General features: G+C 37.6%; 1 protein-coding gene across 1 annotated transcript in view; it reads left to right on the top strand.

Annotated features, from left to right (window-relative positions):
• Positions 1–12,770: 12,770 nt before the first annotated feature.
• The window catches only part of sypl2a (synaptophysin-like 2a), a 29,866-nt gene continuing 15,786 nt past the window's right edge, over positions 12,771–26,850 (top strand). Inside the window, exons 1-2 of the mRNA XM_041782783.1 lie at positions 12,771–12,959; positions 13,180–13,254. Coding sequence (XP_041638717.1) covers positions 12,945–12,959; positions 13,180–13,254 — 90 coding nt within the window. The 5' untranslated portion in view covers positions 12,771–12,944. The remainder of the gene's footprint in view (positions 12,960–13,179; positions 13,255–26,850) is intronic.

The following is a 26,850-nucleotide window of genomic DNA, read 5'->3' as shown; positions in this document are numbered from 1 at the left end:
AGAAAAATACGAGGGTGGGCCACTTGTGATGAGGCGTTCAGGGCCACAGAAGGATGGGGAATTCGGAAACATCTAGCAAACTGCATTAAGTTGCTCCACTATTACAGTCGTTTTCAGATGTCACATTGTCTAAAGGTTTTAATGGTTATATGGAAAAATGGGCGCCAGTTGTAAAGTGTATTCCATTTTATGACTAACAACGAATCTATGTCCGTCAATGGATGCAGCAACGTGTGCTAAAAAATCTCAATGACACAAATTACGGTTAATGTCCCTGTACCCGAAGGCAGCATTTATTTTTGGTCCAACATGTTTGGACGCACACTGACGTCAAATACTGTAAATTCATCTAATCCGTGTCGAAGCAGTTTTTTCAAACTTTTTATACTCTGTCCACAAAGTCTTCTTTTTTATAAGTAAAATAAAAGTAAAAGATTAAAAAATAAAATAAAAGTATATAAAGTATATAACATATATTCAATAAGTCAATTGGGCTGTCTTTGACTTGGCACTTGCAAAGTGGAAATTGGCCAGAATTTTTGTTCTAGTCAATTACTGGGGATTACAGGATAATATATATATATATATATATATATATATATATATATATATATATCAAGATATACATTTAAATAACAAGACAGGTTAGAATCAGTGAAATTAATAAATAAATATACACAAGAAAATTATACTACTGATAACTTTAATAATTCTGAAACGACATTTATTAGTAACTTGTCGTGTGTCTCATATTTCTACTTTTCATTTGAAAATTTATCAACAAGTTGTGATTTTGATGTTTTATTCTTCAAGTTGATTTATTTCATCGGATAGTGTTAACTGAAATTGTGCCAAAATATTATACAAAATGGCATATTTCCTGTTGGAGATAGAGATTGCTCCAAGAGACTATTTTGTTGAGCTCCCTAGGCTGAATCTACACACCAAATTTCATAACTCTAAGTCAAAGTCCCTTTTGGGGCTGTTCCATAGAAGCACAAAAAGTGAGGCAAATGGGGCAATTCCTGAGGCCCATCTGTGAAACCCAAGCGGCAACCTCCAGCCCTGAAAATGAAGCCAATGCGGAAGTGCAAAAAATTGCTATAGGCTACCCCGAGTGTCCACCATAGACTGTAGAAAGAATTGGATAAACCCCGTGTGACGTCAGTCGTCTGCTTAAAATAGGCGGACTCAAACAGTTCTAGAAGCTAATACGTGAAGGCTTCCATATTGAAATCACAGTCTCAGCCGAACTTTGGATCAACCTAATGGTACACCAATTAAGCGCGACTTCCTGTCAGCCTGCTAGCTAGCATTCTGGTTGACAGAAACGGAGCCCCTGCCTGCCGAGCTATCTGTCAATCAAATGAGATGCGCCAATCAGCCTTCGTCCTAAATATAATCCAAACGATCGTGGTACAAAAAAATCCACCCCCGTACAGTGGGAGCACAATAAGACACTAATGAGACACGTTTGGTGATTTTTGTACAAATTCACACATCGTTTTACAGATTTGCAAATCTTTGCACGCATTTGCAGATCCTGTATACACGTTTGCAGATATGTTTACAGATCTTTGTGTTTTGCAACAATAATAGCTCCATAAAAAACTGGCAGGCATTCCATCTTTGTGTTATAGCACCTACATAGACTCAACATTAGACTTCCACTTATGTCTACTTTGTTGGAGTTTTCCTGATTTTGTCATTTAAGTTTATAGTGAATCAAGAGAAGACAGACATGAATGAAGGTGAGATAAGAGAAATACCTGATGCCAAAGGTGAGTATATCGTTGTTGCTAGCTGGTGAGTTTGGTTTAACATGCTGCCATCAAGACGATTTGTGTCCCATCCAGGTGATTGAGTGCACACCATGCAGAACATGGGGTCCAGATCCAGAGGTGCAGGTCCTGAGGAACCAGCTGTGAGACATTGAGAGTATGATGCACTCATGAGGAGGCACTCAATCTTTAGAAGAGCCCAGTCTGGTTTAGTAAAGAAATAAATAGGACTCCATAGTCTGCAGCTGTCAAGGCTTTGACGAGTTTCTTTACACTCTAAGAAATGAAATGTTGATTTTTACTTTAAGTTATGTCAACCAGTTCCACAAAACTGTGTTGTTTGAAATGGAAAAGCAAAACACTATTAACGTGAACAACACATATTAAGTAAGTCTAACTTAATTATCTTACTTTAAAGCTACATGATATTACTACACTGCATAACCACAACATTATGTTGGATTTACTGACACTACCTTAAGTTAACTTAATATGACTAAGTTCAAGTAACTCAACACGAATGAACATTATTAATGTGGCAGGTTTGTGTTGATGCAGCACCTTAGTTGTACTGGTTACATCACAAAGTTAAATTTACACAATTTAAGTTGCAGGGCTGCACGGTGCATTGAAAAAGATGTTTTGTTGATCCTACTTAATTTTATTAATTTTAGCAGTTGCACAAAAGAAATTGGCCTAGATTACACACGTTTTTTTAAGTTGACTCAACTTCTTATTTTTAAGTAATTCTAAATTAGAGGTATGTTTGCTGAAATCAAGTACACTGTGAAACAAGATGAGTACATCGTGGGTAACTGCTTACCTTAAAACGTCAAATAGTACTCACTGATAAAGTTTTTTTTATGTTACCATGTCACCTAAGGTGGACTAACTTGTGCAGTCATTTGCAGCAATGATTGTTAGTCATCCACTGAGTCAGTAGGTGAAGCTTCACCAATGTCAATGTGCCACTCAACATTCATTGACATTAAAGGGATACTTCAACATTTTGCCAAATTCGCCCATTCCCCTTAATTCCTGTAGTCTTAGTAATAGGTTTGTTTCCTTTAGTTGTCGGTGCAAGCTGTTTTTAGATCTGGGGGGACCGATATACCAGCTGCACAGCTAACGCTACGTAAGCAGATGGTATTTTTTTCTTTCCCTCATCAAACTCATCAAATACACAATCCAACAATTCCAAAACGTTCTCCTGGACAAGTTGTAACCTGCACATTCACCACGTTATGAAATAATAATTGAATGTTATGAGACAGAGATGTTTTAAAGTTAAATACAAAGCTGGAACTACACTCCAGACATGGCTGCTGCACTGTGTCACTCCGCCTAGCGGTTTACTCAAGACACAGTTCCGAGTATTTGCTTCATGTGTCCTTATGTCATGTAATTACACGTTATTATTTTTATGGCAATAGTTATAGAATAATGGCAACAGGTGAATTTGCCATAACGTTGAAATATCCCTCTAACAACAGTAACATTGACCCCTATAGGCGGGACATCTTTAATTGAGACAGCAACTTCATTCATGGTGCATTCTATTTAATTATTTTATTTAACCTTTATTTAACCAGGAGAAAACCTCTCTGAGATTAAAAATCTCTTTTTCAAGAGTGTCCTGGCCAAGACAGCAGCAGCAGTGCATAAAGGTTTAGTGCCCAAAGGCATTCTGGGAAAACTGCAGATTTTTCAAAACTCAAATAATTTGAGTAGTAACCAAGTGTTGGCTATGTCTTCATATCTATGGCTATAACCTCATACAAACAAGCAATACGTGATTAAAAAATACTTAGAACAGAAACACATTTATGCCTCACTACCAATAACAGTAAATTCCATACTTACTGAAAAACGGGTGGGTAACTGCAGCGCTGAACATGGCCTTGGAAAAGTGTAAATCTAACCAGGAAAGGACAAAACGACGGTTTCTCCCTGTACGTGCTCAGACAGGCCAGTATGTGGTCCTCATTTGAACACAATTTTTTTTATGTTCCTGGTACACAATTAAAATCAACTAGCCTGAGCACATTTTTAAGATTACTTTTACATAATTAAAATAAATAGTTACTGCACACGTCTGAGAATAGCCCATAGTAGAGTGTCTGCATGTGTTTGATTTAAGTGAGATGGTTATGTTCATTTTAATCTCCTGTGTTTTGTAGCCTTGAAATCTCTTACTATTACGTTATTCCAATGAAACCTTGTTAATTTTTCTGTAAAAACTAAAAGGTTATAGTAATTTTAACACAACAAAGTTACATAATACAAACAACATCACAATTTCATTTCGTTGAGTGTATAAATAACTGTAGAAACTTTCTTTCCTCAAAAAGGAAGAGATGGACAGGAAAAAATCTTCCAGATTATCAGATGACACTGAACCCACTGGCTATAATCTGATGACAGATAAACCTCCCAGAGAAATAGTCAGTTAGTGTTGTTAAAGCCAGCAGTTCACTACAGCTCTTTAGGGTATTCAGGGAATATTTAAGATGCTGTTGTTTTGCCAGTCATTGTCTACAGAAAAACTGTAAATGGAGGCTTTTCTGAATTTTTGTGGACTAGCTGATCAAAACCTTAAGGGGAAACAAAAATGTTCAATTAATTGATCATAGAATGGTCAAGTCTCACTTGAAAAAAATCATTGATCTCAGTGGGACTAACCTGGTTCAATAAAGGTTAGATGAAATAAAAATAGAATACTTTGAGTGGTAAGTTCAAGTAAAAGAAAATCACTGAAAGTCAGTAACAGATTCTCGTACTGAAATATCAAACACTAAACAAAGCATGAAAAAACACAGATATGCTTTGATATATTGGCAGAAAAATTTTCATGATGATGAGAGTCCAGTAGAGGTGGGAATCTTTAGGCACCTTGCAAATCAATTCGACTGGAATTTATAGGGCTATGATTCGATTCTTAATCAACTACTGATGCATTTTTAAGAACTAGTTGTTTTTTTTTCTTAAATTTCTGTTCTCACTGTGTCAAACATAATAAGAACATGACACTTGTGTTTAGAAAAAAAGAGATACATTAAATTTCCACTACCCTCTAATGGGAGATTTATGTAAAATGGAAAGTTACAATTGCACTGAACCAAAGGTAGCAGCATCCTTTCCTTGTAACCTATCTGAAATTACAAACATAAACATGTCCTTTTTCACAGATGAACATGTGGTGATCTAAATCTTGCTGTTATGTGCTGTGTGTCAGAGTTCCACCTTTTTGTTCCAGCTATTCCGCAGTATCAAATATGTAAATAATCAATGATTATCGATTACTGGACGTAAATCGATTCAGAATCTTCCACCTCCACATCACGATGTATCTAAGAATTGATTTTTTTCTCCCACTTCTAGAGTCCAGTCAAACCCTTAGTAACATTCTTTGATTTAAACTTAGCTTGTGTTAAAATCATCTTGTGAAACAGAGACTAGACTTAAATATCCAGATAACATTGCTTCATGTGGTCAATTCTTACGCAGAACAAAAGAGCAGGAGGCATTCATTTATACTTACTGCAGGGCCTTTATGTGACCAGGAGATGGTAGCATTGCTCTACTAGTATTTTCTTTTTTCATTGCCACCACTGTAAAATGCAAAAAACAAACAAACAAACATGGTTTTACCCCAGGAACACCAAGATAACATTGAATGCTGTGTTTGAACCATTTGGAGTAAAGGCACAAACAAGGTGTCTTTAGAAAGCTAACATTCTGAAGTTTCTTACCAAACTCTCAGACTCACTATAGCTGCCTCTGCTATTGAGTTGTACAAGAAAAGTCTAAATTTGTATTGATAAACACAGGCTTGTAGATGGCTGTAGCTGGAAGGTATTAGCTGGAAAACTTCAGGTTCAAAGATGATAACAATAGAACAGAAGAAAAGTATTTTACACCTGTTTAATGAGGAAAAGTCCAGGAGTTTCAAACTAGAGACTCCATAAAGGATGGCAGATGGCAGTTTTCTATTAGCAGTGATAATAATTGCCAGGGAAAAAATCATTATTGCTGCAAACATGATGGACTACTGAGAACAACACTGGTAAATTTGAAATCATGCAAAACCAGTCCACAGATCTTTATGGATGCATTTATGTTGTCTAAAGCAGCAGGGCTGTTTTAGCTGGGATATTATGATCAGGAGAGCTTGTAATCGTGAGCTGCACCACTTTTATTATTATTTGTGTGTGGCCTGACAAATTGTGGCTGCTGTGGCGGTTTTAACGTGGAATAGTTTACACAGTCAAAATCATGAGAACCAGAGCTTTCTGGTGGTGTAATATGTGGTAAACTTTCAAACAGTCATTTTGTAAGTAGGCTAACTGAATAGTTAACAAAATAAATCTGCCAGCTCACTGGTGCACTCTCTGATTTTAAGGGGATAAGAAAAAGAAAATTTATGTTTTCATATACAGTATAATTATTCATTTGTGGTGGGATTACTTTACATTTTATATATCAGATTTTTAAGATACTAGACTTTCCATACACATTACTGGCCAATCAGAGCACCAAAACATATGAAGTGGGAGGCATGCACTTCCCCTGGGAAAAGACTATACATAACCCAAATTTGACCGGCTGCTGTTATGGTTGTTCATTATCACTAGGAAGTGGTAAATTAAACTCTAACTGAAGTTGATCAGTTGATCAACTTCCTTACTAATCTCTTCACTGGTTGACATTTTGCAGGCTTGCAGTACAACTGAACCACAACTGCAGTTAATGCCTCGTTCCTTTCAAATGACACTGATTGGCCAATTCTTTCTCTGACCAGGAATACACATTTCAAATTGTTTGTTTCTTTTCTTTCCAGACCTCCTTGAAGTTGTTTTATACAGTGCCTATAAAAAGTAGTCATCTCCTTGGATGTTTTACCCTTTCGTTTATTTTAAAAATCAATCATTGTCGATATAATTTAGCGTTTTTGACCCCCAAAAAATGACAAAAAAAATGTTTTAATATCAAAGTGAAAATAGATTTCTACAGAGAAATGCTGGTTAAATAAAATAGGTAAAATAAGAGACTGCATAAATATTCACCCCCTTCAAGTCAGTATTTAGTTGAGTCACCTTTGGCTGCAATCACAGCACTGAGTCTGTGCGGACAGGTCTTAATCAGACTTGCACATCTGGACAATGCAATTTTACTCCACTTTTTTTTACTAGCCATAAATTCTCTATTGGATTGCGGTCTGGGTTTTGACTTAGACACTCCAGAGCATACACCTTGTCTTTAAACCATTTGTTTGTAGTTTTCACTGTATGCTTCTAACGATTATATTGTAGGAAATCAGTCTTCTTTCAAGCTGTAGTTCTCTTGCAGACTGAGTAAAATTGTCCTCCAGGATTTTTCCTATATTTTGGCACATTTGTTTTACCCTCTACCTTTACAAGCTTTCCAGGGCCGGCTGCCTGAGAAGCATCCCCACAGCAAGATGCTGCCACCATCGTGCTTCACAGTGGGGATGGTGTGTTTGTGGTGATGTGCAGTGTTTGGTATCCCTGTGCTATAGCGTCTTGTCTGACCATTTTGGTCTTATCAGACATCAAAACATCAAAGGGGGTGAATACTCTTCATAGGCACTGTAGTTCATACAGATTTTCATTGTTGATATTTGGAACTTGGTTATCTCATATAGAGCTTTATGAATGGAGAATAGAAGCTTGACAAATCATTTAAAGATGTGTGGAATAAAAAAAGTAATTTGAATGTGACCAAATCAGTAGAGGTATAAGTGGCAAAACAGGATCCAAACAGATTAGATGGGCTGGGTTTTTATCTTTTTAATTTCATATTCTATCAAAATATGTAGACAGACAGACAAGTAGATGGATACTTTATTAATCCCAAGGGGCACTGAAGATCCTTTACAGTCATCACTCTTACAGACACCCCCAGCATAGTTTTTAACATCATGGTCAAATAGGGTGGATGTAGTTACATCTTTGACCTACTTTTCGTAAATGGTGTGCACACAGTACTCAGTACAATAAAACAGCAAATCCCCCTCCAGAAAAAAATGTTGCAAAATGCAAAAAGAAAAAAATAGCTGCCACAGGCAGATAAAATTCCTCAAAGGTCATTTCTAATTTACAAATCTGTTGAAGGCTGAATGAATGTGGTTTTGCAGCTCAGCCTCCTCATTTCCTCTGAAGCTCTGTAGCAGGTACTCCTGTTGCTTATTCCCCCTTATCCTGTTTGTCCCTCTGTTTTTTTTCCCACACTGAGGTGATGCCCACACTTGGGTTAAGACATGCTGTAACAGGCCATGCTCTTCCTAGATGGTTTTTACTGCTGACTAAAAGATATTCTTTATGAAAAAGATATAAGCTCTAATATACAATGCCTCTATATACAGATAGAAGTTACAACTACCTCAGTGGCCTCTAGCCTTGCTGCCCTCCTCTGCGATTTAAACTCCTTAAGCCATCTACTTGGAGCTCTCTAAATGATTTCAGAGTCATCTGCTGACTATCTGAGTTATACAGCTTCATACCAGTATCAGCATGTTGTCCATCCATCTTTCCTCCACTCCATTACTTTGCGTCCCAGCCAGCTGCAGTCTCAGATGCCAAACATCCAACTGGAGTTCCCCCTAATCCAAACTCCCCTTTATCTTTGGCCTCTGTACAGCAGACTTTAAACTGATTGCTCTTACTAATCTTAAGACAGTTGAGGAAGCTGAACTTGACCCTATTGGATCCACATCTCTCCCCTCTGCTTGCCATAATGCATTTTCCATGCCCCTGACTCTCAACCTTTAACCACAATAATGGCAGCCTTAGAGCAACATAGTCAACCACTTCAGCTGGCACTGAGAGAGAACAAACTAGACTGTGCATGCATACTCAGGAGTGTCAAAACTTTGGAGTTAATTGAAGTCAGACTTGTGGGAATTATAATCTCTCATTTGAAAAAGTTGCTGTAGAACTAGTTTGCTTCGCACCATGCATCACATGTGCAAGTCAGCTCACCATAGAGCTAGTTTGTATTATTGCTTTCTGTTCATCACAGTGTTGGTTTCTGCCATTGCTGATGTGCTGAAGAGTGGTGTTTGCTTCAGATATTGAAATCCCAAGTGTCCCTCCTGACATGAGCACAGATTACATCAACTATTAATCAGTTTTATAGTATAAAGTTCACAGACATATTTAATACCTGAAGTCTTACTTTTACAGAAGTAATTTGGCAGAGCTGCTGCTTTGAATGTTGCACGTTGGTGCAGGACAAAACTGAAACAGCAGAGGGCGCTGCCGTCGAACAGCAAGCCCTCAGTGCTTATTTGTATGGATTAATGTCCTATCTAATAAAAGCAGGAGATTTTCTCCTGTTTAGTTAAAAAATATCTGTGGTTGTTGTAGGACTTTTAAAGGGCAATTGAATTTCTCTCTGAGGGAAAAGTTTGACTTTGGTTGGCTGCCTGTATATGCAAACACTTAAAGGCACTCTGCACAAATCAGTGCCCATGCTGGACCACCTTGGTCAAAAAGTCTTGCTCCTGTCTTGAGGGGGGGCAGTGTGCTTTATACTGTAGGACAGAAGAAAACTCCTCAGCATGTATCTCTAATTTAAGGTTGGTAACAAAGTTATGAGTAAAACAGTTTCTTATTGGCCCTTTAAAGCTGCTTTTAAGCTTAAAACCCATGCTGTTTGTATTATGTGTGGGGGTTAAAATTTTTAAGTTTGAACCTGGTTTGGGACTCAATGTAAGAAAGACACATGTATTAAGGAACACGCCTTTAACTTGTGTTAAAGGAAAATAATTCTTCCTAATAAATGGGTAATTTTGTGCACACAAGCTACTTGTTTCCAAGAGGCAAGGTAATATAAAGAAAAAATATGTACTGGTATTTATTAATATAGCAGCCCTAAGAGGACACCATAGACTCCATAAAATGTGTGAAGTCTAAGTCACCTATTTGGTTACTCATGGCATCTTTGAAGCCAAATCTTTGGCAACTGCCATATTGTAAACGCAGTCCCAAACTAGAGAAAGAGGTGGAGCTGAGATGGTCCTAAGCGTGATGCAACCCAACATCCTTCTTGATATCAAAATGCATGACTTATAAAAGAATTCACCCTCTTACTGTGTGCCCCCATAGAGACATGAACAATTTTAATTGAAATGAACTAGTCTGTAAAGATTTTAATTTCTGTTGATAATACCAGAATTCTGTTTTTACATGGAGTGTGTCTGTTACTTCCAGTGCTTCAGCAGCCAGCCTAAAGTGGGCACTCAAGAACCTGCAGTTTTTTGCACATGGATCAGTTATTCAACATAAGGTTACTGCTTGGACGGTACACATCCATGCATTTTTTCCACTATTCTCAGTAATAAGCTAATTTTGGTCAGCATCATTATCACAGGAATGACAAGGGATTTCTACTTTTTTTGCCCTGGGAAATAATTTTTAAAAAGTGTGCCTTTGTATTTCAGAGTGTTTTGGACAACAGTAGATCTGTTTTTTCTGGGTTTACTACTGTTTTTTAATGTTGGGTTTATAATGATCATATTTTAATTTTCATGGACGGCCCCTTGTTCTTTATAACAGGCTGACAAAAGGATCTACTCTATTCTGTTATCTTGTGCATTAAAGCAGAATATCACAAATTTGTTTAAAAAAATGTAGTTGTGTGCACAAGACAATTGCTAACTCTCATAAATAATCTCCTGTGTTTATGTAACTCTGTGCAAATTATATAGACTCACTTATCTCCAGATTTTGAATTCTTTTCACCAAAATTAAATTAGGAAAGACTAATAAATAAAAAAAATAATAATTCCGTTATCAGTCATGCTATTAGATTAATTTATAATCTGATTAAAAAAAGAGAAAGAAGACACATCAGAGTACAACATTCAAACCAGGACATGGAAACATATCTGTGTGGTCCTTATTTCTTGATATTCTTAAGCTGGATTGCACTACAGAGTTTATATCTTAAATTACCAGAACAATGCAATTTCTATTTCTGATCCATTTTTGTCAAGTCAAAATGTCACACAGGTATATAACCACCAGGTGCACAATGACAACATGCATAAAAGTTGACAGAAAAATAATCCACCCATCCTCAAATAAAAAAATACCCCATTAAGTCTAGACATTTCAAATAAACAGTCATGCAGTGATGGTTGGACACTTTGTTTACTTCTTGCTTATTCTCCATAGTGATTATTATGAGTTTTGTGATGCTTTGTATTTTCTTTGTGGTTTTGGAGGTTGTTTGTGGGTTTTTTTGTTCTTTCTTCCTCCTTTGTTGCAGGCTGGTGGGAATGGTCAAGAGGCTCTGCATCTCCACAGCTGCAGGTCAGTGGAAGTAATCAACACCTGATTATATGCTCCAAGCTGAAGCAGGGACTCTGCCAGAGTGTGCCTTCTCCTCATTGGTAACACAATCAACTCTAGCACAGTCTTCTAAGGATTGAAGATTTTTGTGAAGCTTTTTGTAAAGAGAACTAACCTTGCTTGTTTTTGTTTTTTTTTCCAGTGTCTCCAGTCAACTCCCAGTGCCTCTTCCAACTCACCAGCCTCCCTCTTCAAACTAATCAACCTCCTTTAAATCAGTTGTGACAATAAAGCTACTCATCTACATAACACCTTTGTCTGTGTCTCGCTCCTGGGTCCAGTTCTTAGTAAAGAACTGGTGCCAGAGTCAAGCTCGACACATGTGAGCTCAACAGCATTTCTTCTGACAGGCCTTTAATCCCTGGTGATACGCACAGAGACCAGTGGCAGTTTTTTTGGCCCTTAGAACATTGACAGGATGACCAGAGGCTCATAGCAACCACTCCCCTGGATGGTACCCTTGGCCAATGGTTCTCAAAGTGGGGGGTTGAGACCCCTTTGGGGTCACTGAAAAGGGGTTGCCAGATGGCTAACAAAACACAAATAATATTTTCAAATGATTCCAAATTGTATATTTTACCAATTTTTATAAAAATATATGCATAAAATTAGTTAAATGGAAAATAACATGGTCATTTGGTGAGATTTATGCAGAATTCAAATTAATGTGCAAAAAATCCCTAAAATTTTAGCCTACACATGACCATTCTTGAATTTACATGGCTGCGCTCAGCTTTGCTTCAACCACCTTCAGGCATAGTGTGGGTCCCTTGCACCTTTATTTCGTGGGCTGTAGGCTGAAAATATTGAAGACACCTGCCCTTACTCTGCCCTAAAAGGCGTGGACTTAGTTTTGGGTTTTTTTGGTTTTGTTTTTTTGTTTTTTTTCTTTTTTCAACAGACAATATTCCCAGGAAATGCAAGGACATCCAGATCACAGCCAGGGTTGTGTTAATCCTCCTTTCTTTCCAGTGGTAATGTCAGGTAGACTGCCATTACACACATTATTTCAGCCTTAAATTTGCACCAAACATGCCTCAAGTTCTGTGCAGTGCTATATATATATATATATATATATATATATATATATATATATATATATAATTCTTTTTGTTGTTCTTGCTGTAAACAGTCTTTTTTACAGAGCATTTGGCCTTGAATCTATTCTATTTGTAATTTATAAGGCATTGCACTCAGCAGAGGCCTAGAGGTCAGGCTTGTGACTTTTTTGAAAATACACTAATATTTTCTTAAATATGGGATATATTGCCCAGCCCTTTTCAAAGTCAAACGCTAATATTAAGTTGTCAAAGTAAGTTAACTGAAAGATTTTATTTTGAAAAGGGGAGCTGGTAGTGGTGTTAAATAAAACGATAACGAGTCATTGAGGCCTTTTAGTAATGATATTACATAGCCTCATGTTATATATCTAATATAAAAAGGAGGCACACGGGAAAACTACCTAAACAAAATAAAATAAAATCAAACTTAAGATACTTCAGTTTTTTTGAAAGCCGACTGGCCAAAGAAAACCTTATTTTGAAAGTACAGCAGGAAGTAGTGTTGGTGGATTGACAACCGTTGACGGTTGCTCAGGGTTTGACAGCAGTCTCTTATCAGTCGCTCCCCTGTGTTAGTCTGCCGCCTGCTGTCTGTCAGTAGTCGTCGTTTCTCTTCCCACTTGTTGAATGCAGACGGAGTGGTTAACTTAAAGTGAACTTTACCAACAAATACCGACAACTTCGGCAGCGGAACACAGCACCCTCACTCCTTGTTGCACTTCTCCATGGAAACTGTTCAGGTTGGTGTGTTAGCATAAGTACGAGGTTGGCATGAGTTAGCGTTAGCGTGCTGCTAGCTGGGGTAGGCTAACAAGGGCAGGGCCAGTTAGCTACAAGGTGACAAACAGGTAAAGAAAGTTGTTTGGGTGATAAAAATAAAGCTAATTTGTGTACACTTGGTTGACTGACCTTTTTCTTTGTGTGTGTTACTGTTTTTTAAATCATGCTTGCTATCCTCAGCAATTGAAGTCTGGGTTTTCTCTGGACCTGGGACCATTGAAGGAACCACTGGGGTTTATTCGTGTCCTAGAATGGGTAAGTAATGTATTATCAATCATAAAAATGTGTTTTTGTTTCCTCTATCTGCTTAGCACTTTCTTTCCTGTTATGTTTCCAATCAATTCATTTCACAAATACCATGTACCAAATCTCTGTAAATCACTGTCAGCATATTTAAGTAGCAATTGAAGTAAAAGTAAACAAATAGCAGCAGGCTTCCCTGTCTCTGTTTTCTCTCTCTGAATCATTGCATTCTTGGTATTTGACCTGTTTAACTTAGTTAAACGAGGCTTTATTTGGAAACTTTACAATGCTTGATGCAGGCTGGCTACTCATTGCTTTAGTAAAATGTTATGATGATGATGTCAACCCTCTGCTGCACAAACTGAACCTCTTTGCATAGTCACTTTCAATATTAGAGCAGTGGACCAAACTGGGAGCTCACTGGGATCTCAAACATTTGCTAGGTAAATTATAGATAAGATACATCGCATTCAGAGATAGTTGAACTTTGACATGAGTTGTAGAATAAATACAGACAATACAGTATAAGCAAGTGTATTTTAATGTCACATTATCTGATTCTGTCATCCAGGTTTTTATGTTGCTTGTGTAAAGACAGCTGCTGGAGCTTAAACATGTCAGATTTACTGTCTGGGCTGCGTCTTTGTTGAACATACTTTAGATATTGTCAGTTTATAGTATGGACTTATTAATGCATAATCTTAAAGGACTTTAACAAGGAAGTGTGAAGTGTTATACCAGGATAAAGTTGGGCTGTACTGGCAAGAATCTGGCTGAATTGATTTGAAAGCTTTTTATTTTTTTGTATTTATGTTCACAAGGTCAAAACTACAGTAAGTTATCATATAATTTTGGTTTAGGTACTTAACTCATTGAGTGCCAGCCCTTTTATAAAATGGAAAGTCCCTTATGCCAGTGTTTTTGGCAATTTTGAGTCATCTTTCAAGACCCACAGAATATTTTGTACTATGATTCTGAAAACACCAAATAGCTCAAATGAGAGAAGAATCACTCTATTTCATCATGGAAAAAAACGTTTGTTTGTAGCTTGTTCCGTTCTTGATTTATCTTCAGTTGAATAGAGGCTAGTTTCACCAAGAAGACCACTTTTTTTTCTAGAAAGCTGAGAAAATGCCTTTTTGTGAAAGAGAGTCTGTCGAGCAGAACAGTGATTTGAATGTTATAATTTTGCCCTCAATAACATAAAAGACATCTGAAAATTTTATTACAAATGTTATTTTATTGTAAAGTAAATAACAATGCTTCCAGTCACTGTCATGCCATTCACACTCTGGAACTGGACGGCCTCCACAGGACCCCAGATACGCCCACGTCCTCTCCTGCTTGTCGCTGTATGCATCCACCTGGCGAGAGGCTGCCTTATTTCTCCGACGCACGGGGGGAACCTTGCGGCATTCTTTAGCCTCTTTGCCGGCAGAGGCAGATCAATAAAAGCGCTGATCCCCGGATTCGCTGTCGTTAAGTACAGTGTCGGTTTCAGTGAGTAAGCGATTTCTCAGGCAAAAGTTTAAAGTTTCTTCCAGCGTCTCAGTTAGAACTTTTAGCTTTTTTTTTTTTTTTTACGATCACTCTGCTCTTTGACCCCAGGGTCTCCACCTCTGACGTTTGATCTACCGTCACTTCCGACTGTAGTGTTCTGACTACGTATCCCAGAAGCCCCAAAACTACTCACAGGGAGCGTGAGAGCGCCCCCTTTTGCCAGCCGCTGAAAAAGCACTTTGACATATATATATATATATGTCTGTGGCACTCAAATGTTGGTTTTTAAATGACGTATATATATGTCAGTGGCTCTCAATGAGTTAAGGGAGCAGATTGGTAAAGAAGCCCTGCAAACTCTGATAAATAGCAAATAACCCCAAAAAAATCATCACAAAGCAACTCAGATCCGTGCTATAACACCAATTAATCACCAGAAATTAATCAAAATTTCTGTTGATTAGTAATGCCCCCCTTTAATGCTGCTTGTCAGGCCATGGAAACCTAATCACCCCAAAAATAAGTATTCAAAAATGTCTTCAGGGGTGCAGGTGGCCTAGTGGTTAAAGGCTGGGGATGTGGCAACTTCCCACATGTCTCTTGCTAGCTCTCTCATCCGCACGTCCAATTCTATCCACTGTCCTCAGCTAAAGCATAAAAAGCCCCACCCACCCATCCCCCAGACCAGTTTCCAAGGGCATATACTGTTTATCAGACCATAATAGATGATGCAGATGGTCTTATAGGTTGTGAAATCATAAAGTAAACATTTAAATCCCAACATCAAAATAGAAAATAATAAAAAACAGAATTAAAAGCAATACTCTGTAGCAATAAAACATAGGGAATAAAATAGAAACAACCAAGTAATAGTTGGCCACTGGAGGCAGCACACAGATGAGACAAACACACAAATCATGGATAAAATGCAAAATTATAAGAAGTCCTTTTGATAAAAATACAGGATATTGATGGAGCTATTCTAAGCTCTTTGGGTATGTTGTTTTACTGCAGAGGATTCCAGACAGCAAATGCTTTGTCTCCTTTTCTAAGTTTGAAGTGAAAAGAGTGAAAAGGTTACAGCCTGAGGAGCTCAGACTGTGCACTGGTATGCAAGATCAGTGTTAATAGAAATGGGTTGATAATGTAAGGTCAATAAAACATGTTTTGATACTGTTCATTAAATTTAGTGATGCAGTGGTGCGGCTATCATCTACTTCCTGCCCTGTTGACAGACAACGTCCCTTCAGTAAAAAAGGGACATGCATCAATGTTTGAAGAAGAACAACATCAGTTGTGTCAGGTCGATTTAATGCTGGCAAGCTAGTGTGCCTAACTGCTGCTGTTTCTGCAGAGAGGAGCTGAAGAAGTCACCTGGTGGAGAGTACATTTGTTTTAATGGTCATATGTGGGCAAAATGTCTGCAGTGTGGGAGTCCTACACCATCTCTGGGGAAGACCCTTAACATTAAGTTTGTGAGACATGTACCCATGACATGAAGGACTTTTAACAATTTATGAAATACATCCAGTCTCATAGCTAACTTGAAAAACAGAAAGGATGAATTTAGAAGATGCAAGGGGAAAAAAACATTGATATTGTTATTAAAATTTGGTTATGTTTTCAGATTCACCTATTCTGAAAACCAAGGCTGATACCAATGTTTAAAACAGCAATTTAGCCGATTGCAACACCAATGTCCTGTACTTCTTTTGGGGCAAGACTCCCAATATACCAACATTTTCTCTCATGTTTGACCATGAAAACAAACTAGAGTTTGCCAAAAGGTGACTTCTTCTGCTCATTAAAAAAAATCTCTCCTCTTTGATTCAGCGGCTAAGTTTGCTGGATGCCAGCATGAAATTGATTGGGCACAACAGATAGACATCTACTCATGCCACAACAAGGCTGATATTGGCTAACACAGATATTGAACCGATGCATTGGTACATTCACAATTATTTATTATTTTAAACATCAGTATCTGCAAGGAATTTCTGTAATATGTCTTTAAATTAACTGAGATATTCTACAGCTTTTTGGGTTATATATTGAGCTCTATATATATCTTAACTTTGTCTGTATTATGTTTTAGTAGAAGCTGCAAATAGCTAATAATAGAGCACACATCTGCAATCATTCTCTCAGCATTTAAACACATCACAAGATGGACTACTGCCTTGAGTTTTCATATGAGCTAATAATAAAATTACTTGTACAGTGATTGCAGGAATCTACTAATTACACAGTGAGGTTACGCAAACATTTTTCTCATACAACACTAAGTTAGAGTGAAACCAAACTTTAGGACTTGTAAGTTCATCCAGAGAACAGAAACAAAACATGCTATTTCATTTCTTTCTTCTAGTATTATCCAAATCTGGGACCCCAGCAAAAAAATATTCTATTGCCAGCACTTTTCAGGGCTTATAACAACCACCAGCTGTCAGCCAAACAGTCAACTATTCATTTAATTACTGCCAGATACAAATTTTCCTAGTGTTGACTTAAGGAAATGGTTTGACTAACATGTTGCAATTCGCTTTTCTTTTCTTCAATACTTTCAAACTAATTTTAGCCAACACCAATACACAGTATACACACTAGGAATGGGGGTGTTACGGTACTACTGTGTCCATGGATATAAAAAAAAAAGCCATGGTTTTGCTTTGTTTACCATCATGTTTATCATTTCTAATACTACCTCTGGGAGAAGGGGAGGGAAGAAAGAGGAAAAGGGTGCATCTGTGTCATTGACAGAGAGAAAGGAGAAAACTTGTTAGATTATCTGTACTTGGTAAGTATAAGAGCAGTGCTTTAACTGTAAAGGTCGATTTATACATTTTTTTTAAGAGCAAAAGAAGTTTGATAAAAGATTAGGCGAAGTGCTGTAGAGGGGCATGCTACACTTACTGTGCTTGGGTGTAAACACCGACAAGTGCACCTGGGGGTAATACTGTACACCCCAGTAAATTTGTGGGGTATGACAGTATTAAAAAAATATTACTGCCCAGTCTTTACACACACCTCTTTTTATTATAAAAACACATAGTGTCACTTATGCAAAGAGAGGCTGAGTCAAGTGGAGCTAAGAGAGGAGCAGGAAAATAGGAAGTCTGGTAGTTGTTTTACATTTTATTGTTTGAAAACGTTCAGGGCTCACAGTGATTGCCTATACCTGATGGTTTGTTCATACACTTTGGCAATATTTAAGGTTGATATATGATGATATATACTGCCAATATGTATGGCCACAATTATTTGTGCCAATTTTGGCAAATTTTTCCGACCATTGGTATCGGCATTTTATTTTTTACTGATTAACTACCAAAATCAAATAATTCTAAGGTTTGCTACTGTAGCTTCTCTGCAAGTTGTGTCATCCCCTCTGGTTTTGTTTTCACCCACTACAGTTTTGCGTAATGTCCTGCCCACAGTACCATCTGACTGGCTTGATAGCACACAACTACCAGTCAATCAACACTGAGACCTGGGTGGCACTGACACACGGAGTGTACGACATCACTTTCTGTTTCCTTCTGCCACTGTGCTGCTCTGTGCTTTTTCTGATGTTGGCAGAGCGAGTGCTAAATTGTTTATTTATTTACTTATTTGTTAAGGCATAACGGTTCCAATATCAATATTGGCCCTGAAGATCAATCCTATCAACTGTTACTTCAGTGCATTCATTCCCTCTATGAAGTGACTGTTAATTGAATTTTTATCTTTTATTTTGCTGCTGCTTTTCAGTGGAAACTATTTGTTGCATTCTTATAAGGATACTTAAACATTTTGGCAAATTCTTCCATTGCCATAATTCCTGTAGTCTTAATAATAGGTTTGTTTCCTTTAGTTGTCAGTGCAAGCTGTTTCTAGATCTGGGGGGACCGTTAAACCAGCTGCACCACTAACGATATGTTGGCAGACAGAATTTTTGCTTTCCCTCATCAAACTCATCAAATACACAATCCAACAACTCCAAAACGCTCTCGTGGACAAGTTTTGACCTGCACATTCACCAAGCTATGAAATAATAACGTGTAATTATGTAATATTACGACACATGAATCAAATACTCAGAACTATTTCTTGAGTGAACCACTGGGCGGAGTGACACAGTGCAGCAGCCATGTCTGGAGTGTAGTTCCGGCTTTGCATTTAACTTTCAAACATCTCCGTCTCGTAATGTTCCATGATTATTTCATAGTGTGGTGAATGTACAGGTCACAACTTGTCCACGAGAGCAATGAGCAAAGGAATTATGGCAATGGGCGAATTTGCCAAAATGTTGAAGTATCCCTTTAAGCTCTTTTTTTAATGCAACTGTTACTTAAAGTTTTTAAGCTTTGCTGTTTTTTTAGGGAGTTCAAAAAGGTAACATGTTTATGGTTTCACAACAGAACCAGATAAAACTCTTTCAGGGTGAGGCTTTTCTCTGTATCCTAGCACTGGGAAAACAGTTTGGCTAGCTCTTCCATTGTAATGCTATTTGGAGGATGTTCAGTATGATAGAGCTGGGTCTTTAACTGGTCTGAGTGCCTCAGCCAGTAAATATGAACTTTAGCCACTAACAGTTGTTTGTCACAGTGTCAGGTGGAGGGGAGTCACCACTAAGCAAGGTGGTAGTGTGGTTATGCGTGTAATTATGACCTGCTGAGTCTTTATTTGGGTCACTGTGGCTTAATGTCCTGTGATGACGTGCTTTGAACCGATAAAGATTGGTGTATAAAATGCTTTATTGCTTGTGTTAGAATCTTGTGACTGGCTGCTGCTGTCTCTTATCTGTCAGCCACTCCCTGATCAGGCGAGGCAGTGAGGAATGGTTCAATCCATCTATGGGGAAGTGGGTGTGACTGGGACCCCTGCCCTATCAGAGTGGTTAATTTAAGGTGCTGTCAGATTGGTCTGGGTGGGTCAAACAAGGCTCAGATGAAAGTTGAGAAATGTTGTTGGGACCCAGAGACACCTGAAAGATGAAACCCATTCCTTAAAATCCTTACAGGGCGTGAAGCTTGCTAAATACTGCAGTCAGTCCCTCTGTATGTGTTTATTTCTGGTGTTAAAGCTGCTATCTTTACTCCACGGCCGCAGCCCCCCTCCTGTGCTGTAGCAGATTGTAGACATCTGCTCTGCAGTTAAAAGGATCCTGATGATTTGGGAATGTGCCTGCTTTGGTGGATGTGGGTGTGAGTGAACAAAGGACATTATTCTTGAGAGAAAGTACGGAAGCAAGGATCACATGCCTTAATCAGAAGCTTTTCATTGGGGGACAGATGTCCCGGGAGGGGGGAGAGGTGTGTGGAGGGGGCTGCCCTGTGGCACTCACTGTTCAGATACTAAGAGTCACATACCTCATGACCATTAATGCAACATTTCGAGGAAAAAACTGATTCCTTATGACCATAAAAGTCCTCACTGTCATATGAAATCCACCTATCTTTACAGTTTGACTGAAGTTAAAAGATTACTCACCTAAGTTGATAACGATGGCTTTCTAAAAAGTTTAGACTGCTTGTAACACATTGTTTAGAACTGAATATGAGCTGTCACCAAGCAACAAGTCTGCTTTTTGGTCCATTTTTGAATTATCACATAGTTGGACTCCCACATGTCCCAGAAAACCTGGAAAATTGTATTTCTAATCATGGAAAGCACATAGAAATTGAGAGAATAATCAGATCTCCTGGAAAGTCTTGTTTCTGACTTTGACACAATTGTTGTGTGGTATTAGAATTAAAATGATGTTATTCATCTGCAAACACATTATTCTACGCAATTTATAAGCAATCATAAGCTTGCAAGAGTTCATGGTTATAACCATAGACTCCACATTGGTGTATGGTCTCAACGCGTGTTGTTGTATCAAGTAAACTGCCAGTGAAATTGTCCTGAAAGGTCCTGGAAAATGGTCTCTAGAAAGAGTAGGAACCCTGTTTTGTTTCATAAACCATGACAAATTATTGTATAAGAAAATACAGGCTACTCCCTTACTCGTCCCATAGTGTTGAAATTTCAGTGCTGAAGCAGCAAACCTTCAAGATACTTCCACTGAAACAATGTCAGGAAGTGTTCAGGAGTGTAGTGGTTGTGTGAAATGAACTCAGGAGTGCTGTAACAAAAAATGTTACTACATGCTTTCAAAATTTGCAGCCCAACTCCAGATTTCAGAATCAACATTACCTCCTTTTCCCCCAGTCGAACCGTAATTACGAGTCACTTATTTACACTAACACCAAATCAACATGTTCTCTGTATAGCAATGTGAGTCCAAGTATGGTATTCTTCCATGCATAGTTTTCCACATGCTTATTGTAAGTTTTATTCATAATCCGTTTACTTGTATTTATTTTGTTTGGTAACTATGAACAGAGAGAGCTGAATCTATCCATTTTTACCCAGACTTTTTCTTGCCAACTCCCCTGGTGAAATGTCTGTGTAAAGTCAAGGCAAGCAAACATGTTAAGGTAGAAGGTCTGGAACATAGACTGTGATGAAACCTGGGCTTTGTTTTTCAACCACGGAGGCTGCTTCTTGTTCTGGAGCATTAACCTGAAAGTGGGTGGGTTGACAACAACGTTCATGTGGAATGTGGTGTTGCTGCTTTATGAGCTTTCCAGCTTGCCTCATATCTCATGGACAAATCTTATATATGCTGTAATGATAGCAGGACAGAAAAATCACAGATTTGGCAGACAAGAGAGTTAGTAAGCTGTGTCTAGTAATATTCAGCTATGTGCAGTCGAGGAAAATCTCCCTATTACAGTCTGAGCCTGATGTCTTAACAATGAGACCTTAAGGAAACAGTCTGTTATACAGTGATACAGACGACTAATATGTGTTCAGTTTATGGAAACAGCTTAACGGCGTTTACAGAGCTCAGTCCAGAAGCCTTCTCGTGCGTCCCATCATTAATGAAACCCTTTTTCCTACTGTCTACAGCTGAATAACATTGATGGCATGTTAATAATGTGTGCCACTGCTGGCTTAATGACAGAATGCCTGTGAATGAAACCCCACTCTGCTCTGTTCCTAGTTTGTGTTTCTATTTTAACATAGGCCTATACCATCATCCTTAAAAATAGGATGAAACAGCAGCAGTCAGGAGCTTAACCACATTGTTGTCCAGTTGTACTCAGCTTACTGATCACCACCTCTGTAAATGGTTTTCCAATGGCCTCAGTTGTATCTGTGGGATTTTTCTCTTTTTTGCTTGGAAATCTTTTTGTAAAAAGTAGTGTGCACCACATCTTTTATCACTGTTTTTCTGCACAGTCAGTTTTTGTTGTGTGTTTGAGGAAACGGTCTGAGTTCCTCTTTACTTTCCATTTTCCTGCTGCTGTCTGCTCTTCGTCAGCAGATATCAGCTTGTTTTTGCGCCTCAAGAAGAAATTTTGCTGACATGAGTTCTGATGTAATAAGCAAGACAATGTTGAAAGAGTTAAATCTTCATTGAAAGTGTACATGATGTACAGAATTGAACACTGACTTTTTTCCTGAATGTTGTCTTTTAACAACTTAATTTTCGCTACTTTATATTGTCCTTACTTCTTATTATCTTCCACCTGCAGGACTTTCCACAGACAGAGCAGTCAGAAATTACGAGCATTCAGTGTCTAGTTCCCTACAATCTGGTGAATATTTAACAGCAGTTTGGTGGGTAGTCGACAATGTAAAAAGGAAAAACAAAATGAAAAAGCTGAAAGGAAAAGGAACTAAGGTAGTTAATGCTGAAGCTCACATTGTTGCAGTATCTAATCTGTTATTTTTCACACAGTCGTTTTAAAATTGAGAGATTGAGATAATTGTGTTCACTGCTTTAATAACTAAATTAAATTAAATTAAACATTTAGAGTTTAAAACCAAAGTCACAATACAGCCAAATATGTAATGTAAATAAAGTGATTTCATCACAGTAAGGACATTCTATTATATTCATGTGGCAATATTTATCCAAGGTTACTTATTTTATGTTGAAACGCTGTTGAAATGATTATATTATATACAGAACACTGATTCCCAGGCCATTGGTTGAACTATTTTATGACGTTAACAATAGGAATGAAGTAGCTGGCTGTAATTTAATGACTTGTCAGCTGTTTGGCTAGCAGCTGGTGCTTATTGAAAGCCCTGACCTTTGACACAAGGATGCATTATTATTGGCATGGTGTCAGCAGATATTCATCTAAAAGGAAAGCTGCCAATGTTACAACAATATAGAAACTGCAAATATTGCTGTATGTATGAATAAGCCAGTGGAGTTTTAGGCAACACCAACAGACCTTTGTCAGATGAAGTCTTTTTCTTTGTTCAAAAACATTTCTTGAACTTTAAAGTCTGTTTTAAAGACTGAAGTTTTAGGTGTGAAATACATTTACATCTGTATTGATATCAGATATAGGCTAACATCCAATGTCATACATCCCTAGGATGGGACATTTTAACGTCTATTCGTTTTGCTTTGTAGTATTTCTCAGCATTATTTAATGCTAAAAGCACAGGTATATTTCAGCATGTTATGGTAAACCAAAGTTATTATAAATGTATTTATTTAACTTTTATTTAACCAGGAAAACCTTTATAAAGATTAAATATCTTTTTTAAGTGTTATGAAGTTCATGTATAAATGAAGCTCATAATTATAGTACAGAGTAGCCCAACTAAACAAACTCAGACAAAAAAATGTAAATTTCTCATTTCTCCTCAATGTAGCTTTAATAAAGTGTGTGATGTTTAATTTATTCAAGAGTTACTAGTGGCCCAGCTCTCTATATTAGCTCATTATAACAGCTCTGATAATGGTAGACATGAGTAGGAAAAATGGTCATTGTGCAGTTACAGCTTAGTATTAAACAGGCCCAAATCAAAGTCTAGTGAAGTGCAGAAAAGTGGATAAGTCTGTGTCAAGTTATTGAACTTTTTTCTGATCATTACACGTGGAGTGATTCAGGAGTCATGCTGTAAGAGGCTGTTAACTTTGAAGAATTTTTGATTTCGTAATGACCAAAATTACAAAACAAACTGTTAAAGAAAAAGAAACCACTCATCAATAATCAAGATCAGTGTGAAGCCAAGAAGCATGACTTCAGTGTGTCAGCTGCTCTGTGGCTCACTCCTCTGCAGATAACTATCAGTGAAGGCAGCTTATCTACTTCAGCATCAGACACTGTAAAACCATTTTACTTTAAGAGAAACAATCTCTGTCCAAAGAAAAGCTAAAGAATTGTCCCAATAACAGATTGCAGTACAATTCAAGCATGAAAGGAAGCATAATTCAATGCTGTGAAAATAAAAGTTCAAGTCATATGCATCTAATATTGGGTAAATTCTTGTTATTTATTACAAAATGCAGGAAAACTCAGATGCACTGTTTAAATTAAAGCAAGCATGTGAGCAATTTAGCCAGTGTTGTGTTGCTTGCAGCTGCTTTTGATTTAAAATTCCAGACTGACAGTTTTTTTTTTTTTTTTTTTTTTTTTTTTTTAAGGTTTTGTGCTTTCGTTCAGAACAATCAATCACTTGAGTAATAAAGATGATATAATCGTAAAATGTAGTATTATATAGGGGTTGTTCTGAATTCCTGCCATGTCCAGTAGGTGGCAGCACAGTGGTAAGCTTTGGAAGGATTAATGTTGATTTTTTTCAGGCAGTACCAAGGCAGCTAAGAGAGCCTTCTGGGGTCCTTAACATGTTCTCTGTTCTCTATACCTTGGTTTAGGGGTATGGGTTCACTTGATCAGAAAAAAAAAAAAAAAAAGTTCCACATTTATAAGTCTAGTTTTAGTCACATTTTAGTCATTTCTACCCTTTTTAGTCAAATAAAAACTCAAAACGATTTAGTGTAGTTTTAGTCCATAAAAAGTCCTCACATTTTAGATTTTACTTTTAGTCCAATCATTTATTTTCTTGCTTAAATCTGGTACCAAATCATGGTAGTGTGTTCTCTGCACTCTGCCAAACCTGGGGTCCCTGCTTTCTACTGCTGAGAGGCAGAATAGCTACAGATGCATTGTTTTTGACAGATTTACCCACAGTGGAGAAATATCACGAACTTTGAATGTCAGACGAAAACTACATTACATTTTAGTTTGGTTTTAGTCATCTTGACGAAAAGTAAACTCAGTTTTTGTCAGTTTTAGTCATCATAGATCTATTTTTGTTAGTTTTAGTTTATTTTTTGTCATGGAAAAAAAGGCTGTCGACAAACATTTTTAGCCATAGTTTTAGTCGACGAAATTAAGACTGATTTACAAAGTGTGCTGTCACACTGTTTTTAATAAAAAGCAGGTGCAGTGGTTACTCGCACAAAATCCTGACTCATGTATGCCAGTGGACTTCAGACTAGTTCATGTAAACTAGGGGTGCACCGATTGCAATTTTCTGGCCGATCACCGATCTTTAAAAAGCTTGACCTGCCGATTCCGATTTTGGACGATACCAGTTTTTTTTTATAACTGACAGCATACACCTTTAATGTTCCAATCTTATTTTATTGAATAACATTGAACAATACCCGTGAAACAATACAAACTTGTTGTTTTAACTGCACATGAGGTAGTTCTCTCAAATATAAATGAAAAGTTTAAAGCATTGCTGTCCAAAGTACTAAATTATATCAGTTCCTTTAGTCTTTCATTTTTCACATTTTAGTTGGTAGAGGCATATGAATCCGATCTTATTCACCAATCTTATATACAAGGATCGGCCGATCGCCGATCTCCTAAAATTAAGGAAATCGGCGCCAATACCGATTTTGGCCGATCGATCAGTGCACCCCTAATGTAAACATAGCAAGGGACATTGCAATATAGTCTGAGCAGAGTGCGTAAGACATATTTATTGTCTGTGTTTCCTACTTCTACAGGTCCATGTATAGTCTTTAAAGTTTAACCTACAGTAATATCTTCAACCCTCTCCAGGGGCTTTTTAAAAACAGCGCGGGGATAAGGAGAGGAAGGAAGGAAAGGCTAGTGGGTCGTGCTGCTCTGCCTCTTCCGCAGCTCGATGCAGGAGCGTGGAGCGGACTTCTCATCTTCATGTGTTTTGATATTCCAGCTACTTCCTGTTTGTTGGTTGTTTGATAGCAGTCAGCAAACACTTATCACCGTTACTGACAACTAGATTGGCGGTAAATACTGCTATATCTGTGTTCTTTTTTCCCCTTTTTTTAATGGTTTGGACATATTCGTCATGGGACTACGTGAACTGAACCGTGACCCCCAAACCGTTCAGGATGAATACAAAAACCATTACACCCCTAATATCAAAGCATGGAAGCATCAAAAATGTTTAAAAAGAACCAGCTTGAAAAGAGGGATAATATGTAGTGTGCAGAGATTTCATTAATGATTATGAGAAGAAAGTAAAATGTGACTTTTTCAAAGTGTGACGAAATCTCAAACATTTAACTTGCTCATCACAAAGATAGGCACTGTTGTTGAGTAGGCACTTTGGTGTCAGACAATCCAGCATTGAGTGCTGACCTGAAAACTTTTCTTTCACCTCTGGCCACCGCTAACTGACTCCCATTAAGACCGAGGCTGCCCAAAATACAATCTCTGAAACCCAAGTATTCTTTGAAAATAAACTGCATAAAACTGGGGGTTTTCTGAAAGAGTACAGATTTTCAGTGCCTGCTGGAATCTTTATTTTCCAGCCTTGATAGCAAATAGATGGAAGAAATTACAACATTTGAAAGCTTAAAGGCTTGGCTTTTACTGTAAATAACCACCTTTGCCGTAAATCTTGTGAAAGTTTTGTAAAAATCACCAATCCATTGAGTCAAAATAATGACAGCCCTTCACTTAAACATGTCACTTGTCCACTAAGCCTTGGCTAGTGGGTCTGCATTCACATCATAATCTGGGTTGTTGTCATTGTTTTTCTTGTCTATAACACATATTTTACCTCTTTAGTGCTTCACATTCAAATGGATACAGTGATGTTTGGCTTGTGATGTGGCTGCTCTTTAGTGTCAAAGTGAAACATGCTGACTAATAAACTCAGACTGAACTGTTCTCTTTCACATATCACTTTTTTATGCTGATGGCATTGTTTATGCCTTGATAGCACTATACCACAACATGTGTTTAAACAGGTGATGATGGTGCT

The sequence above is a fragment of the Cheilinus undulatus genome, linkage group 3 (genome assembly GCF_018320785.1).
Source record: "Cheilinus undulatus linkage group 3, ASM1832078v1, whole genome shotgun sequence".
In the NCBI taxonomy this organism is placed as follows: domain Eukaryota; kingdom Metazoa; phylum Chordata; class Actinopteri; order Labriformes; family Labridae; genus Cheilinus; species Cheilinus undulatus.
This window is presented reverse-complemented; position numbering and strand designations above follow the sequence as displayed.